This window comes from Vanessa cardui, chromosome 16 (assembly GCF_905220365.1).
Source record: "Vanessa cardui chromosome 16, ilVanCard2.1, whole genome shotgun sequence".
In the NCBI taxonomy this organism is placed as follows: domain Eukaryota; kingdom Metazoa; phylum Arthropoda; class Insecta; order Lepidoptera; family Nymphalidae; genus Vanessa; species Vanessa cardui.
The window spans coordinates 5,213,873-5,234,275 of record NC_061138.1 but is presented as its reverse complement, the minus strand read 5'-3'; the positions used below and the strand labels follow the sequence as shown (position 1 = coordinate 5,234,275).

The 20,403-nt window shown below is 29.7% G+C and overlaps 1 protein-coding gene across 2 annotated transcripts in view; it reads left to right on the top strand.

The window, feature by feature from the left end:
• The window catches only part of LOC124536035 (ATP-binding cassette sub-family G member 1), a 63,202-nt gene that overhangs the window by 10,855 nt on the left and 31,944 nt on the right, over positions 1 to 20,403 (top strand). The window contains exon 2 of one of the 2 annotated variants that reach the window (XM_047112433.1): positions 11,465 to 11,529. In XM_047112433.1, coding sequence (XP_046968389.1) covers positions 11,475 to 11,529 — 55 coding nt within the window. In that variant the 5' untranslated portion in view covers positions 11,465 to 11,474. Of the gene's footprint in view, positions 1 to 11,464; positions 11,530 to 20,403 lie in introns of those variants that run through there. The other variant, XM_047112434.1, reaches the window with a different exon arrangement.

Sequence of the window (20,403 nt, the reverse complement as noted above, 5' to 3'; positions counted from 1 at the left end):
TCCACCACTTATAACTCAACAGATGAATCGATTTAGACGGAAGAGGAGGAGGATATATAGGATTAGGAGACGGATATAGGATCCGTTCGACCCTAAAGTCAGAATAAAACTTGGTATGTATAACAAAAACGCATCTGACATGAAATAACAAAGCACAAATTTCACATTATAAAGATCTTACAAAAATTCAGTTAGAAATTCTGTAGTATATTTTGTATCAACATTACACCCGAGGCTGGTCGCTAGTAGTTTTCAGGATATAGGCAAGGTATCAAGTTAGTTTGGTTATTTCATATTTTTAGTAGAGACGAAACTATGCTAATTTAACCGTTGTCGTCGTATGGGCTCTTGATTTAAGAGAGCCACAGTTTTTATATTTCCTTGTAGTTTTTATTTAAGAGTTTTTAAGAGATGTTTAAAATAAACAAGGACTTTTAGAACTGACGCTTCCATTTTGCAATGGTGTCCGAAAATGAGTTTAGAATTGTTGATAACAAAAAGTAAAAAGGTCAGGAAAGTCCGTGATAGCGCATGTTTTTTAAAAAAGTAAGTCATCGTGATTAAATTTATATCTTTAAAAATAAGTATAGATGATAACGGTATACGCCAGGTGGTATACGTACTTATCAAATCAAAAACATGAATTTCTTAAAATAAAATTGATCATTCACAGAGTTCGCTGCTGTAGTTATAAATTTTAAAAAATGACTACTAACTTTTAATATGATTCTCGAATAAAGATTTTTACATACTTACTTACTTGAAAAAAAAAATGTGAACTACTTTTTAAGGATTGTAAGATGACATGTGATTAAATTAATGATTGATAGATTGACGGCATTATGTAGGTAGTTAAACATTTTTAGATCTCTTCTCCCCATACTAATTAGAATTCAATATATTCATTTATTTAATGGGAAAAAACCCTAAAGATCATTCGCTGAAATAATGCGTTTTTGTTATGCCGACGAATGGATGACGTGCTCTGAAGTGGCGAATAATTTACGATAAAAATATTACTATCGTTTATTTGCCCTACTTACTAATAATATCATTAAATATGTATCAGTGTATAAATGTATCGTTATGTTAATTTACTACATTTAGTATGTTATAATTTTGTGCTACATTTAATGTCTAAATTCAAATGTTCCTGCTTTTCCGAGATGAATAGGGCGACTGTTTGTGACTGGATCTGCTTTCCTGTTCTTTCTTTTCTATTTCACTCTGCCTTAAAAATCTGCGTCAACGTATTCATAGCTCATCATCTAGGTTCTTGTAACATTTGACCATCCTTTACTTATGCAAATACGGGGAAAGAGGATTACACGAAATATATTATATATGGGGGACCTAATTCGTAGTATATGAAAATGAAAACTTTTTACTTTTTATATACATAAAGCGAATTTTACCGTTTTTAAATCCTAACCACATAAAAAGTTTTACCAAGAAATATTGTGTAGAGACAGACTAGCTGTGCTTTTTCAAATGTTAAATCAATGACGTCAGAAAGAAAGGCAGCATAATTACAGAATAAATAATTAATGACAAATGTATTTTTGTTTTAAGAATTTTAAATACTTATATAGCGCCTATTAATTTTTACTAGACTAACTGTATTTGGTATTGTGTGTAAATTAGATTTAATATTAAGTACTTAGGTGTATATTTTTTGATTTTCGTCAGCTATTCGAGAGGTGTGTATTTATCAGTCTGGATACGCGTTATAATAACCGGGTTATTTAAAGTTATTAAGTTAATAAACACTCAAAAGGTCAATTCTTAGGTTATGCACGATATCCTAATGACCTATATTTATAAAAAAAAAGCTAACGAAAAATATAGTCACAACATGTAGTAAAACTTATTCATATAAAATTTACCTATTTATTTACTATCGTGTTAGTAAAAATATAATCGAATATACATATTCTCTCACTAATACTTATATTGAATTCGAGCGTCACACATCTAAAGTACTTAGTACGCCGTTAAGACTGCTCACTTGAGTGTACTATACGTCTGTGTTACAAACTACAAGTATAATTAAACTTATGCTACAAATTAATGTTGTCATCACAAATTTAATCGTGAAAATTAACTAATAATTCAATTTCAAACTCACATTCGCTTTGAAGTTGGAGACGCTGTAGGAAGTAATATCTTCGAAAAGGATACAGTTATACACATTATCATATTACATAATACAGTAATAAATAAACCTTGTGATATTTATGCTATATCGACTTTCCGAGCTGTCGCTTTCCTGCGAGTTCATTGCCTCCCTCGCGGTCAAGGCGAGGCGCCATAGACATTTCAGCGCAATTGTCTATGGTGAAATACTGGCCTTCGGAATTTAATCATCGACTTTAAATCAATTCGGTTATAACTCTATCGTTTACATTAAACGATTGTGAAATGTTAACATTAATAAATTATTATGCAACAGAAGCCATTTCCATGTTTTATATGTCACCATCATTATCATCATAATGTATTTATTGGTCACCGTCATTTATACACGACTTGCAAAATAAGGGCTGTATGCGTTGTTGACCTTCCAATAACCAGGATTGAAGAAAAGGGTTGATAATAAAGCTTACCCTTTTATTATTATCTGTTCATGAATGTATTATATTTTATTTATATTTGTTAGAACCATCAACATGTATTATGAATTATAATGATGTTATACTTTATGCTATACACAGCTTACTATAAGAAATTCGCTTTATTGGTTAGGGGATTCTTATTACTCAGTAACGTAAGAACAGCTGAGTGGATCTGAATGTAATTTGGCAGATATATTACAGTCTGAAATACCACTTTTACTTTTTATCTTTAATCCCAAGCTCACCCGGGCGAAGTGGCTGCCGGAAACACGTATAATACCTATAAATTTTAAAATAATTACATATTGGATGAAAATAAAAGTAATGTCACAATTTACTTACAACGCCAAGACAAGATTACAAGATTAAACGCCAAGAAAAGTACATTGGAAGTACCTTGGAACAAATATTCATATTAATGATGCTTAAGACGATTATTATTAATAAAAAATGCACGTTTTTTAAATTCGAATGGTTTTTGTCTTGGACAAGATAATAAATAAATATTATAAATTTAAATAAACAAATTACCTAAAGACTTGATGAAAATGACACCAGTTTGTTAATCGAATCTGTCTGTATTTAGATAATCCGTGCATGTACAGTCCGAGTAAGAAAACCTTCGTCAATTTTCAAATTCATTCGTTAATCAAGTCGTAAACCCTTAGTACCTTTTGAAACTAAAGCACAAAACTGACAACTGCATATAATTAAACTTAGATACAGTAACTTGTTTCAAAATAGTGTAACACCTTTGAACTACGTCTAGTTTTATATCAACATGAAACCTTTTTAATGGCGTAATTAGTCAAAAAGACAACATTAGGCATTACAAATTTAAATTAAATATGATATCTTCAACTTATTTGTCAAAATGTCATATATTCTCGATCGGTAAAGCAGATTATCGCTCATACTGAGCACACGAAAATAGATCTTAAGGTGACGAACCATTTCTTACCCCGATTGTACATAGATGTCATACGAGTCAATGGTTTGTTTGTTTTTTTTTTTCTTAGACTTTATTAAACGGGTCAGCAGCAATAAAATATTTTTAGCAAGATTGTACAAAACTCCCAAAAAAAGAGAAAAATTTGTAGACTTTTTTACAATCTACATTTAATTTATAAATGTTTTTCTTTAATTTTTATTTATTAATTTTCGTAATATACCAAAAAAACATGCTCACTTCCAATTAGTAGAGAAACACCAAAATATTACAGTACAATAGTGCATTGATAAATATATATTAAAAAAATCAAATCCATCAGCTTCAGCAATGTTAAGTAATAAATATAACACCATAAACTAATACAAATAATAAAATACAAATTCTAGAAGAATTGTAGAATTATTTTAAGTATATTCGAAGTGTTAGCCGGGCGTAGATACAGTCAAATAATGTATCGGTTATTGGTGTAAGCGAAATAATAAGTTACATAATGCGAATCTGACATGGTTTCCACAGATAAATAAAAATATGTTGTAAGATACGCTTCTATAGCCGGTATAAATTTCTATTTTTAGTCTTCCGAAATAGTTACAAATAATAAATCTTCTGTAAAATGCGGCAATGTGTAACAAGTTTACTGGCTTATAATAGTTTAATAGTATTTTGTCTGTTTCAAAGGTTTGTTGGTTTAGTAATATAATTTTATGCAAGTTCTAAATTCGAAATCACATAATCATGCTTTAAAAAACTTGCTTTCGTTGAATCATAACTTGTCAAAGATGCTTAAGCAAACAGCCAATATTCGAATTCATTGTAATAATACAAAGAAAATTTATAGATAAGACCATTTATTTTAGAACGACATTATTTCTTGAGTTATGATGTTTTGTAAATTTATATTATATCATAATTATGAACTGGGTGTCTAAAATTCTAAAATAAATCATCTCGAATGAGTGAGATTACATTAAAATAGATGATTCGAACAGATATACTTATTTAATTATTGTTGATTATTTTACGTACGTAACTTATTTTTTTTAATAGGCAATCAATTTGAATTATATTATTATAAAAAAAATAAGCGATATATTATCTTACGTAATGCGAGGTATATCTTGAATGATGTAAACTATTTTTTGTAACGAACAATCTTCTCCTTGAGGAACAATCTATAAGTGACTCAGACATTTGATTAAGTAGTTTTTTTTTTTTAAATATATTATGACTTGCATGGTATTTCCAGTTAAATTAAATGTTGATTATAATTTATGGAAAAGTACGATCATTCTGAAGCTTTGTCGAAATGATGATTGATGAATTATATAATACACTTATGGTGTTAACCTTTGATGACGACATTCATTCTGGGATTAACCTTCGTATTACATATATTATAATTTTTTTGAGTCGTTTTTGAAATATTTTCGACTAGCAACAACGGCTTCGCACGTGAGCAATATTGATACTAAATATACTACAGAATTTGATTATTTACGACATCACATTAGAAACTTTTTTTAAGAAAATTATCAGTGTTTCTTAACTATATTGTATATTATGTATAAAAACCTTCCTCACGAATCACTCTCTCAATCTTATAAGCCGATAGGAATAGCAGAACGAGTTTAGGTGTAGAAAAGTTTTACGTATGGTAAACAATGTCAACTTCTAGGCAGAAAAATAATTATAAATATTTTAATAACCCGATGTGGGTATTAGGTCTCTGACATCTGCAGCCATATAAGCTAGCCGCTAGAGTAACGAGGCAGATAATCATATATTCTTCCTGAATCCTTATGAATTCAAATCATTATAATTTGATTAAATTTATATAAATACGAGCATATCGCCTTAGGAACAGGGAAAATTATTAGTAAATTTTAAATATGATGACAATACTGTTTAGTATAAATGAGTACATTCTTTTTTTATGATAAGGTTGGCGGAAGAGCATGGGCCACCTGATGGTAAGTGGTCACCATTACCCATAGACAAAGACGCTGTAAGAAATATTAACAATTCCTTAAATCGTCAATGCGCCACTAACCTTGGGAACTAATATATTATGTCCCTCGTGCCTGTAGTTACACTGCTCACTCATCCTTCAAACGGGAACACAACAACACTGAGTGCTGTTATTTGGCGGTATAATAACTGATGAGTGCATAGTACCTACCCAGACGGGCTTTCACAAAGCTCTACCACTTAATGTTTTTCACTATTCATAGCTTTTTCTTTACTGTGTGTGTGCCTTTTTTTTCTTTCAACAAAACTAGGAGTCATTAGGTTTACTAAGAAACTATTTCGGTGATATCCATTAGCCTAATCGTTGGAACAAAGTAAGGTTATTGCAAATAATAACTTTGCACAAAGTGTGATATAAAAACATAAAAACGATTGTATTTAACTTTCCTCAAATCCTAATACTGAAATTACATAATTTTTTAAATTAATAATTATACAATCATACATAATATTTTTTTTTCTTAAAATGTTACTAAAATGTCTGTTCTATTTTTAAATAATAATAAGTTAACTGTTTGTATGTTTGGGCTACCAGCACAAATATAAGTAACACAAATTAAACGTATGACCAGCTTTAAACAACATTATATTTGTCGTCCACGCTTTTGTATGTTTGAGTAAGTTAGTAATATTCGTTTATTTTGACCTTTAAGCATTTGTTAAACTAAATGAAACAGCTAGCAGAATCTGCTCACATATACGAGTAGTTCAACTTGAGGGAATTTAAGCAATGTTTGGATATGCAATGTTCGGTACAAACACAAGTGATGCGGGGGCCTAGCAGTGTAGCTTAACAGGGTTACAGCGATGTTGAAAAAAATTTCAAGGCGAAGCAATCAAAACTATTATTTCTACCAGCTGCCCGCCGTAGAAAGTTTTTAGACTTATGTAACACAACGCATCGTTTTTATTTACAACTACCTCTCTGGTTTACGCATTTTAATTAAAAAAAAAGTAATTGGTATTGTCTATGTTACTCCTTATACATCAGCTTTCTGCCAGTGAAAGTCCCATCAAAATCGGCCTTGCCTTTCCAGAGATTAGCCGGAACTAATACCATTTTGGTATACGTACCGTGTTATCCAAATAGTAAAAAGCGGTTATTTTAATATTACAAAACAATTTTGATATTACACTCCAATTTTATTATATGTATAGATATTCACAATAAAGAACCTTCTAGATTTAGGATAATATTAGAGGCAAAAGAAAAGGAAATATTTATAAGTACTAAACTTTTATATATACATTGCTTAATTTATGTAAAAAAATAAAAGTTATAAGTTATGATTTGTACGAAAACCATCGATGTAACCCGTGTTGTCGGCCAAGGCCAAAAATTCTGTTTGCACATTTGCTCTACGGTTTTAGTACGAAATTTTTCGTTTCGTAATTATTATCAAATCTGTTAGATAACAGATGCGAAGCCCTTATACCTTCACCTAGTATAAAAAATGGTTTCGAAACAACGATATAACTGTACTTCTATCTTTTAATGATAATATATGAACTCCTGTATACTTTTACTGATTGAAATATTTTATTTTTTATCATTAAGATATATATTTATCACTTTCATTTATTTATAGAAATATAGTTCGTACTTGTACTGTTAGAAGTAATATATAGGTAACTAGATGTCGCCCGCAGATTTACTCGTTTGGTTGTCTTGTGTTAAGCAAAATAAGTAGCCTTTTTCTTTAGAGTTCAAATTTGCTTCATACCAAGTTTCATCAATTTCGGTTTATAGGCTTAGTAGTGAACGAGTGACAGACAGACATACATACAGAGTTGCTTTCACAGTTATAATATTAATATAGATAATTTTATATATGTAGTTACAATTACTTCAGCAACAACAACAACAGCCTGTAAATTCCCACTGTTGGACTAAAGGCCTCCTCTCCCTTTGAGGAGAAGGTTTTTGGAACATATTCCACCTCGCTGTTACAATGCGGGTTGGTGGAATGTACATGTGGCAGAATTTCTATGAAATTTGTCACATGCAGGTTTCCTCACGATGTTTCCCTTCACCACTGAGCACGAGATGAATTATAAAGATAAATTAAGCACATGAAATAGCGGTGCTTGTCTGGGTTTGAACCCGCAATCATCGGTTAAGATGCACGCGTTCCAACCACTGGGCCATCTCGATATTCGATATTTAAAGTCGAGCAAAACATTAAAACGTTTAGAAATAATAGACGATTGTTTCGTTCACTCTAGATACGAGTGAATCTTAAAAGATAGTAAGGCCTAAGTGAAATGAAAAGTAAAAGGTGACGATATTTCGATATTTAAGTCACCAGTGTTTGTGAAAGCAAACTGCGGTCTTGGAGATTGTTGTACAGATAATATAATGTTTCCGATATCTAGTTATTCAAGCGAAAAATAAAGACACATTAAATTGAGTTCATTATCATTCATCGAAATATGATTCTATTTTTAAATTTAATCTTGACGTCATAAAACTGTACTTTTTTACATATTAAGAAAATTAAAAGTATTATGTATGTACTATTACATGTAGGTACATGAGTGAATAAGAATACTTAAGATATTTATTCTATAGACGAAAAAACTTTGAAGTCAATAATCGCTGATTTTCATACGAGGCATATAATATTTGCTTTCTTTTTTATCTTTAATTAAATTAATATTATTGTTACTTATATGTCTATTAAAATTAGTGTAATTGGTACGAGTAGTTTAAAACATCTCTTATACAGTATCGATTCAAAAGCACTTGTAATTGTGGGCTTTAATAAAGTATATACATTTTCAAAAACCATTGAAAATATTATCTAATTATAATATCGTTAATGACATTTCGTTTTTAATTTAATTAATAAAGATGACTGTAAATCTAACAAAAAAAAAGAATAATTAAAAATTGCATTTAATTATATTTTAAGGAATAAATAACGGTATTATAGGGTCCGGTATAAAATTGTGTTATTGTTTATATCTGATAAGAGATTTGCGGAATCCTAAAGGGAAAATATTTGTTCGTGTCAGTGAAAGCAGCTAAGCGAGTCTGGTGAAACCGAGCTCTAAATTACGTCTTTACTTCCAAAGATACTATTTTATAATAACTAGCAATATGTAAGTATTCGTATATATAATAATTATTTAATATTTATATTCATAATCACAGTAATGTTGCAAATAATTGCAAATAAACAATGGATATTCATATAAGTAAAAAAATACCTATTAATATATTTTCTAAAAAACCATAAAATATGAATGTAAATGCAATATAATTTACCTACATCAATTGCAATATAAGTAAAATTTTATATACATGTATACTATTTTTTAAACAATAATATAATATCTCTGTTTTACACTGAAGCCTCTTCTAAATTCAAAATCTTAAATGTATCTGGTTGAAATGAAAAAATAAAACAGGAACGACAAAACTGATACTATGAACAGAAGAGAACTAAAGATAGAACTTATTGATAAAGTAATGTCATAAAAATGTGTACTATTTTCAAAAATATCACATCATTTACGATAGGTACGTTTATACTACTCCGTTACAACCTCTTCTATATTCAAAATCGTAAATATATCTGACTGGTATAAAAAACAAAAACAACAAAAACTATAAATCATAAATTAAATAAGCTATTGTATCGGTAACAAAAAGTATAAACAAAAAAGTCTTTATTGTCTATTTATAGAGGCACGAGTGTATAAATCTTAAATTCAACGAAACGTTATTCACAAAAAATAAACTAACTCATGGTCGGTACGTAACTTAGCGGAAAAAGGCACATGTTCGTTAAATTAATTAATTAAATTTGTTAACAATAGACGATATAATGAAAGAACATCATTTTTAATTATATTAAGCACTTGAACATTTTTAATTTGTAATTTATATGAAAATAAAAAAAAATCTATTTAATAGAGTTTAACGACTTGAGATTTTTTTTTGTTGAATTAATTTATTTTATTTATTCACGAATCGTAGGCTGTATGTAGACAAGGTTGTTCTTGATATTTATCAAGTTATATCAGGTTATCTATAAGGGTAACTGTAGTGTATACAGATCTATAATAAAATATTAATGAATATTAGATTTATATTTTGTATAAATATATATTATCTATGAAATTATGCATCTGTCAACTCGAGTGACAGACATCGCAAAAGCGCGGGAAAATATATAAAAAATGGGCGCGCGGTAAAGACGGTGTGTTCACAGTGAGTTGATGTTTAAATAAATCTATTTAATCTAATTGGTAAAACGACCTAACATATGACGTTACAGTAACAATTTAATACTAGTCATATATTGTGAAATCATTAAATTTTACCTTTTTTTATAATATGTATACGCCATCATCAAACCTAGAAAATGAGGGAGATGAGCTATATTTTAAGGCCTTATTTAATTTAAAATTGGAACTTAAAAATTGGTAGTAGCGATAAATGGCCCACGTGAATGTCAAATAGTCACCATTGTTCATAGAAATAGTTGCTCTAAAAAATATTAACCCTTCCTTACACTAAGATGTTTTATCCTTTGTGCCTCTAGTCACACTGGTTCACTCACCTTTCAAACCGGATGGGTGGGTGGAACTATCCAGACAGCTTGCAAAATGAAACTGCATAATATGAGTATCGTGGTAGAATCGAGTAAGTTCGAATATACAAATACGTTGATCGTTGGGTGGTAATTAAAATTTCCGAGCCTCAGTAATCACGCAAAGCGACGCAACTTCTGATCCCTACATTGAAAGAGTATATTGTGTATACCTTGTTTGCGCTCATATTTTAATATATCATGGGCAAATGGCTAATGTATGTCATTGTCACGGTACGTTAAATTACGTATACATTATAATTACTATACATAAACAAAACAACAATAACAGCCTGTAAATTTCCCACTGCTGGGCCTCATCCTTCGAGGAGAAGGTTTGTAACATAATATTCCACTATGCTATTCCAATATGAAATTAGATACAAGCGGGTTTCCTCACGACGTTTTCCTTCCCCGCTGAGCACGAGATGAATTATAAGCACAAATGAAGTACAGTGGTACTTGCCTGGGTTTGAACCCACAATCATCGGTTAAAATGCATGCATTCTAATCACTGAGCCATCTCAGCTCTTAATTAATATACACACACTCCGGCAATTATTTTGAAACCTAATGCTAATCTAATATCATCGATAAAACAAAATGTTATCTTAATTCGTTACAATCAATAACACGACAAAGGTTATTTTTTTACAGATAATCAAATGATTTTATCAATCGTTCCGTATGTTACATCCACAAAATAAGTAGATTTGTAGTCTTTTTTAGGTTGTTGATGAAATGATTATGTTAATTTAATATTCTTACACTCGGTATTTTTTTGGCATTCTTAGTAAATCCTTTTTTGTTCCATTTAATATTCTGACGTGTTATATTACACACACAATGGATTTTGAATTGACGTTTTAAAAAAATTAAAAAGGCATTTTGCGGTAACATACGCGCTCAGCATCTGTTATTAAAAATTTTTGACGGTAGTTTTTTATTTGTATAGTCCATAAGTCTCAACATACATAAATTTACGATCGATAATAAAATATAAATTAGACTTAAAAATATGTCCACATTAGCCCGTATTTTGTTTTTTACTATAAAGATAAAGAGTACATTGTATGTTGGTGATATTGTTCTCCTGAACGATTATGGAGGCTATTTCTAGCCAAGCCTAGACTACTAGGAATGTCTAGTTAAAAAAAATCAATAACTTTCTTATTGATCTAGGACTTTATCTATTTGTAATGATTATAATGTTATATTCGTAGTTTATTATTTTTAAAATATTTTAATACAATTTTTGTTTGTTTCAGCCTTCTCAAAATGGATCTGGAGTTTCGAAACTTGTCGTACACGGTGTATAATAAAATAGTAAGAGGTAATTATGTATTTTATTTTATTTATTTTATGTTATGGTATTTTACCGTATAACATTTTTCAGGAGATTTCACTTTACAAGTACAAACTTTGTAGTTATAGTCATTGAATTACGCATACACGTACAGATTTGAATACAAAATAGATTTGATCCAAGCTTGATAAGAAAGGAGACTTTGGGCCAACTTTAAACCAGGTTACGTGTATATTGTTACTTTTTATATGAAAACAAGTACTGGGATGTTAGTACATGTTACATAATCAGTTATTTTTTCATATAATTTAGTATAATTATGATTTTAACTTTTATTGACCCATTAGCATGTTTCTATATATATTTTTTCTAAATTATACTTATATATAGTATATTCTAAAGTCATACTTTTTTCAAATTAGGTTAGGTTAGCATCGCACTTTCTTTTTTTACCTTAAATATGACTAATATTTTCTTTCCACTCCAAATATTAAAGAAATTAATGTGAATCTATTTCAAAAGCATTATTTTAAAATTGAGAAAAAAATGTAACCTGTACGGGCCAGTTATTACAAAAAGTATACAATAAAAAATTCTTTATTGTTTATACCAAAATTGTATTTAATAAACTTCAAACCTAAAGAGGCGAGCCGGCTTTTAGTCCTGTCATATTAATTTACTTTTTATAAATGACAGAGGCGATCTGAGTAATGGGCTCATTATTTATATTAAGGTCTTAATTAATTACAAATAAAAAATAACAATATATGCGCAACTAATGACCGCGCGGAATGGTGGCAAGAATGCTAGCAAAACTTCCCTGTTGAATTCCGTTGCTAATTAGTAATTATTCTTTCGATAGAGCAAAAGATACATATAAAGTTATGAGTAGGAAGGATTGTCCTCAAAAGTTCTTGTAAGATAAATTTTACGCATGCGCTGTTCGCAACAAATAACAACAAGCGACAATGGCCCTTAAATATATAATTTAAGAGTGGTTATGGCTTGAACGTTCTAGCATGTATGATTGTATGATTACTGCCACAAGCGAAAGCACTTTCGCATTTTAAGTACATGACCGTGACAACCGGTTCTCTTCAAATAAAGACTAATATGTATATTTAAAATGTTCTATTAGTACTTCGTAATAATTAATTAATTTATTAGTTAATTGAATTATTAACACATCATAAATTAAGTTTATAAAAACGATGTTCGGATTGATTTATGTATTAATCAGAATATAAAATTTAATATTATTTTTATGACTGATTATTATTGATTTTTAAACTTGAATCATACTCGGAAGTTCATAGGTCAACTTGCTTGCAACAGAATTGCACAAATTCTTTGTGCCTTTGTTTTGTTAATTTATCATGGCTTTGGTTCAAGCCTTTTAGGTCTGGAATACGTTTCCAGTCACTATATTGCAATAAAATCGCCTTATTTTTTATTTCTCCGCTGTACAATGAAGAATCCGTTATTATCGTCCTACTGATATTATTAATGCGAAGGTTTTTAAGGAGATATGGATGTTTGTTACCTTTTCAAGCAAAAATACTTAATGAATTTTAATGATATTTTATAATTATATATAGGCTGTAATATCTAGACTTTGCGTATATTTCGTCACCGAAATAAACCATACTATAATATTTTCATACAGTGTATTTCTAAGTTTTTGTTAACCCCTTAAACTGCTGTACGGATTGAGATGAAATTTGGTATAAGACAGTTTAAGTCGGGGGGATCAATTCCTATGATAGTGAATATGGGTTGACATTCACTATAGAAGTTTATTGATAGATCTCCTTTGGGTTTAAGTATACTGTATTCGCGAAAAAAGCCAATGTCAAAACTACAAACCTCAATTAAAATATTCATTCAATACCAAAAGTAGAAGACGATATTTATGGGGTTTTTATACAAGTATGTTGAATATGAACTACAAGTAATCTTGTACATTTACGGATTTAATATACCGAAAGAAAATTACTTCCTATTGAATGATATTTGTCCGAAGGTTATCATTATCGGCAGCGCGTACAATAAACATGTCATAAAAATGTTAATTCAACGTTACGTGGAAAAGAAATTGACGTTTTTTGTTTCGAAACATATATGGAATATAATTTTATAATATAAAATAGTTTTTCGAATGTTAAATGCTAGCTGTAGCTTCGGCTTTTCCTGATTAATTCATTAAACTTTAGACTCGTCTCCGGTCGGAGACTGGTGAATTGAGTTAAGTATCTTCTTGCTAAATTAAATTTTAATCGGTTCAGCGATTTAAGTGTGAAGACTTAAGACATTTACATTTATATTATTAGTAAAGATTTTAAAACGTTTCGTAAATAAAAATATTTTTTTTTATTTATGCTTTAGGCTTTTGGGTCTTACTTGATATTCCTCTAAAAACTCTGTCAGTAAAGATAGCAAACAAAAACTTATCTATGCATATAATATAATTTGAGTGTCTGTTTGTAATATAAAATAACCACCTTTTACTAAATGCATGTAAGTATATGTATACCGTAGATGGAGCAAAAAATCATTTATTTCGACGTTTGTCTGTTTATCTGTCTGTTTGTTTGTTTTGAATAATCTCTGGAACGGCAGGACCAATTTTGATGTGGTCTTTCACTGGCAAATAGCTAATGTAATAAAGAGTAACTTAGGCAATTAACAATAACTTTTTTGTTCATTTAAAAACGCGGGCACAGCTAGTATTAAACAATTTCATAATAGAACATAGGTACACAATTATATTTATATCATTCATTTCATTTCGTAGATACTAGCAAATACAATATAAATTACGTAGTAAATAAGTAGGTCAAAAATGAAATGAAATTTGGTGCAGTATTTCAAAATAAATGATCATTATTGCTTTTAAATTCATAGAATCGAACTTAATGACATAATGGTATCGTTTTTTTAATCTGCAATAAATTATAAATAACGCAAGCTTTGCTATAAAAACAGGTCTACTTTTTCAACGTAGTAATTTTTTATCTGTATTTTCGAACGCAATTACTTTCTAGAAACCTAACAAAAAATTTGTTCTTTCAAATAACTGTTTCCTACAGCGCTATTCTGTAAGAGCTCACTTCGTATCTTAGTCGTGAAATGTTGAAAGGCGATTAACGGTGACACTATTTATAACTAAAAAAAAGTAAAGTAACAGCCTGTAAATTTCCCACTGCTGGGCTAAGGCCTCCTCTACCATTAAGGAGAGGGTTTGGAACATATTGCACCATGCTTTTCCAATGCGGGTTGGTAGAATGAGTCAGTTATTATTCAACATTTATTGTTAACATCACCGCCTAGCACGAGATGAATTATAAACACAAATTAAGCACATATATATAGTGGTGCTTGCCTGGGTTTGAACCCGAAATCATCGGTTAAGAAGCATGCGTTCTAACCACTGGGCCATCTCAGCTCTAAGTGTATTTAAATGTTATTATTATTAGTGTAAGTTGCAAATCACCTTCTAACGATACGATCGTGTTCTACAGTAGCGTCGAATTTGTTCCAACAGTAACTTTACTTTATCTTTTGTTACAATGACACAAATAAGTCGGTGCCTTGTTTTCTATAACGGTACTTTTAAACAATTCATATTTTAGTTTTTATTGTAGTATTTACTTTAGTGAACGTGTCGCGTTCTAACTTATGACGAAATGTGATTTTTGGTTTATAAAAATAGACGTATTATTATTTTTTATGATTAAAGCTTAGATTATTATCTAGAAAGAGTGTTGCACTATAATATAACTAAAACAAACGTGACACTTGCAACGCCATGATATTTTACTAGTGTACATGTAATTAAAGACTAACTGTTGGCCACTAATTTTTGACTCGTTCTTAGGCTTGATAGTCTACCAAGATATATAAATAACAAAAGGATTGTCAACAATTTTAGATACTTCGCTTTTAATGGTAATGCATATGAATTAAGCGATATGATATGTAATTACTTATTTTATAATCTGTAATAGGTACTTATGTTATTACAATAAACATACAGTTTACACTACTACTACTATTAATATTACTAATATTATTGAATCATTAAAATATATCAAAAAGCGTAATGACTTACGCAAGAGATCATTGACCTTCTATCTTAAGCTGATTGTAGACGGCGATTTTACCTTAGTAATTACTATATTTTTGTTTACAATATTTTGTAACTGCCAGCTTTTTTATCACTAATTAAAAAAAAACATATGTAGAACTATAAGATTATTTTTATTTTGAAGTTGTCATAAAAGTGAAACAGATAACATTCGTTTTTAATTTCATTTATAATATCTAGGTTCCAATGGAAATAATATTTCCAAATGAATTTCCATCTACATTTCATTATTAAGAAACGTTCCAAGGTTGTGTTTTAGTTAATTTTCCTTGCGTAAAGAAACGCTTTGCTTATGCAATTATATTTAAGCGTAGTGATGTTTACATCTGTATTTATTTGTCAATATGGCCATGAAAGACAAATTGAATTTTGCAGCCTTGCGGGAACAGTGCGTACAACGAACTCACTTTCTCTTGTTACTCTTGTATGGCAACAACCTTAAAGTAACTTCCTCTTTTTCATTTCCTCTTATAAATGTATGGCGTGTTAATTATGCACATTAAGTTTATTCGATAACAGCGGCGTTGTGGAGATTATGGTTGATAAATGTGAAAGCGATTTTGTTGTTTAAAACCCTATCTACTCAAGCGTTCATCGTGAATTTTTTTATTCTTTCCAAGGGCCAGGATAGAATACCTGCCAATTGTCGTTATGTGTAAGGGGATACGTGAACTGAAATACTATTAAGATGCATACAATTTTCGTTACTTGTGTTTGTGATTTTTTTTCCAAAAAGAATTGGAAATTTCAACTCAAAATAAAAAGGTAATACTTGACCATTTCATTTTGTGTGGTTGGAATAACAATTAGGATTGGGTAGAACGTGTACAGATTCAAACTTGGAATCACTGGATTATCAGGTGCTTAATTTGTGTTTATAATTCACATTGGGCTCGGCGGTGAAGGAAAATATCGCGAGGAAATTTGCACGTGCTTGCATTTGGAGTAGCAGTCGGTGGAATATGCTCCAAATCTTCTCCTCAAAGAAAGAAGAGGCCTTAGCCCAGCAGTGGGAAATTTACAGGCATTTACTTTAATGTTAACACTTAAGACACTTTAATATAAAATAAATTATGTAATATTTCGGAGATAGGATGGAAAATGAAATAAAACACTTGTATTTTAAAGTTACTTTAGCCACGGCTCGTTGTGAGAAAGCTGTTCATTATTATATAACAGATGTATAAATAGAAATTTGTTTGGTTTTTACGTTAGACATATTGTATCTATTTCATACAATTATTCAAAATTAACATTTATATAAAAACTAACGAGATAATTTTCTTCAAATCAATGATGCTTATGCATTAAAAATATGAATTTATATGTTTACTAATATTATAAATGCGATAGCAACTCTGTCTGATACCTTCAGGCTTAAGCTGCTGAACTGATTTAGATGAAATTTGGAATGGAGATAGTTATAGTCCCGGAGATAGGTATAGTCATATGACATGAGTGGTGAACAATAAAATTTGTTATGACTAAAGCCAGCTAGCTCTTAATACGACGAACATATTGTGAAAAAACAACAACAATACAATTGTTCGGTAAATTGTTTTTTAAAACAAAACAAGCCTCACAATATTCGCATGGACTTAAAAAAAAACCAAATAACGGCAATGGTTTTACGTTCGACGCGTATTTTTAACGATTACTAGTCAAACTGGTCGAATTTAATGATATAAAATATTATTTTGAGGTAGGTTTCGAGGTTGGCTCATATATTTTTTCTTTGATGACATACGTAAAAAAGTAATTTTTATTCTAGCATCATTGAAAACTTAATTAATAATATTTGTTTGTATTTATTTTAAATGGAAATTTGATTTATTTTTGTTTTTCTTTCATTTATTTTATATATATGAAAAACTGTTGTTATATTTATTTCCAATAAATAAATAAAAAAATCAAAATATATTCATACTCTTTTATAAAACAATTCGAAATTCAAATATTTTAATTAAAGTATTTTTCTTTATTTGCCACACTTTGTCTACATTCTAATAATTTAGAATTTAGATTTTTTTTTATGTTTAAGAAAATTATTGCTGTTTAATCTTTGCTATCGCTACCATCAATAATGTTCTTTAAGTACATAGGGTTAAATTTATTCCATAAATTATTATTCAACGTCGATTTAAACCTTGACCCGACTAGCTCACGCGTTTATGAATGGGTTTGTAAAAAAAATTAAGGTCGCTTCGTTATAAAATTTTCTACCCTATTCATAGATATATCTAATTTAATAAATGCAAAAGTGACTCTGTCTGTCCGTATGTCTGTCTTTCTGTCTGCTCCTCGTTCAAGTTAAAATCGGGGGCACCAACTCTAATTCTTGAATTGTTTAAATTTTTTAACAACTTAAATTACTTTTAACTTTAATCTATATCTATATATCTTTGCACGCAACAAGAAAATATTCTTTGAATAAAATCATACTTACAAAAGGGTATAAACAATAAAGTTTGGATTTTCGCATTATTAAGGATACTGTAGCGACTGAAAGAGGGGTTATAGATTTATAACATCCTAACCTAAGTAAACAGTGCCTCAAAAAGTCGGGACTATAAATTTATTATATGTAAGCCGTTTTAGAATCTTTTAAAATTTCTTCAAAACCACCAGCATCACATCGTGGCTCGAGACAGATTCCCTGAACACACAAGAACAACAACACCATTTTAATTTTTTTATCATGTTTTACTTTTATAACAAAACACTTAAAAAAATCAAAACATATGTTATTCAAATTAGTAAGTTATCATTTTAAAAGATATCTAATTAACGAATTTTCCGAGAAAAACTTATAGGAACAGTGCCTGTAACATTGCATTTGATACATAAATTGCACTCTGACAGTAAATAATCCACACGCGTACTGAGGAATTCAAAAATCGTTCCCAATACTCGAGATATTTATAGGTCGAATGAAATTTGGGCCAAGTCGAAATAAGCTGGACGCATTACATCTGATAGACGTGCTAAGGGCCGTTGCACCGTGCTGACGTGCTACGTATTTTTAGATTTTATTAATATTCGCCTCTTATAACAGAGGCAAGTCACAAATATTAGTATTAGTTGAAATATTTGACAAATTATTAGATATTTATCAGATTATCGAACAAATGTCTCATGGTTGAATAGAGATTTCGAGAAAGTTTGTAGATAAATAATGGACTATGTTTTTAGATAATCCCTATAAATATATTGTGAAGATAATTTTTTTTAATTATACCTATCGGTTGATATAGTGTTCTATTTCATTATTTAAAAATATACATAATAATGTTTGGAGAGCTTGATTTGAAATTTATTTGTAACGCAATAAACGTATAGGTACTTATAGGTTTAAATCTACCTTTTAGATAGAAGAATTATGCCGTGAGGTAGGTAGGTACGTTTAAATTGTGTTTGTTAAAATCGTGCTACCTTAAAAATATCTATAAGTTATTTATTATTTTTCGCATTTTTTATTTCGTTATTATAATTCAATCACATGATTTTATGTTATTGTAATAATAGCAAGCAGTGCCTGCGACTTCGCACGCGTTTGAATTTAAGAAAAAAGTTATTCTTTTCTAAGTTATTCCTTTTTACATCAACTATCTGCCTGTAAAGTCCACTCAAAATCGGTCCAGCCGTTCCAGATTGACATACAATAATTTAAAGAATACTTTATGCATTAAGTAAAAAACGATTATATTAATGTTGCCAACAGACACCCCAATTTAATATATGTATAGAAGATTTGTTAGCGAAATGTTAATTTATTCCGTTTTATTTATATTGTAACAGTGTGATTTTTATATTGTGATAGATGAATAAATTTATGATTAGAGTAATAAATATCGCAGAGGTGTGTAGTTATTTAATTTTTATACAACGAACACGTGTATATCACCGGGATCGTTCCACGTGCGTCCTTGTCGAATACACTAAAAATAAATTTATAGTTGTGATAACGTACACGTTTAATTACTTTTAACATTGTATTTTTTATATTTAAGCTTACATTGTAATACAATCTTTAAATCATAAATGAGTAGAAATATTTCTTCTATACATCACGACATACCTACTATCTATAATGTCTTAGGAAAAATGCATTTGTAATTTAATTAGACCAGAGTCTGCAAGATAACACTAGCAGACCTTGAATTAAAAATTAAGAATTCTGACCTATTTGACATTTTTTTAAATATAAATATGAGACAACATCAAACTCAGCCGGGAATCGAACCCAGGACCTCGGAGTAGCGTACCCATGAAAACCGTTGTAAGCACCACTCGACCACGGAGGTTTTAATTTAGAAATACCTATAATAATAAATATAATAATAAATAAATAAATGAGACAACATCACATACATTACTCAAATCCCAATGTAAGTAGCTAAAGAACTTGTGTTATGGAAAATCAGAAGTAACGACGGTACACAAACACCCAAACCCAAGAAAATATTGAAAACTAATGATAATCTACATCGACTCGGCGGGGTATCGAACCCGGGACTTCGGAGTGGCGTGCCTATGAAAACCGGTGTACACACAACTTGACCGTGGAGGTCGTCATTGCTCGTAAAACTTAATATTATGATAACATTAAATTTCAATTTTAAAAAAGGAACTTCTTTTGTATTTTATATTTAATTTTATTAGCATAGTTCTTAAAGCACAACAATTATAAAAAAAACAGACCTGCTTGGTTTCATTCCGGTCAGGGTATTTACGAATAAGTCGATAAAAACCGT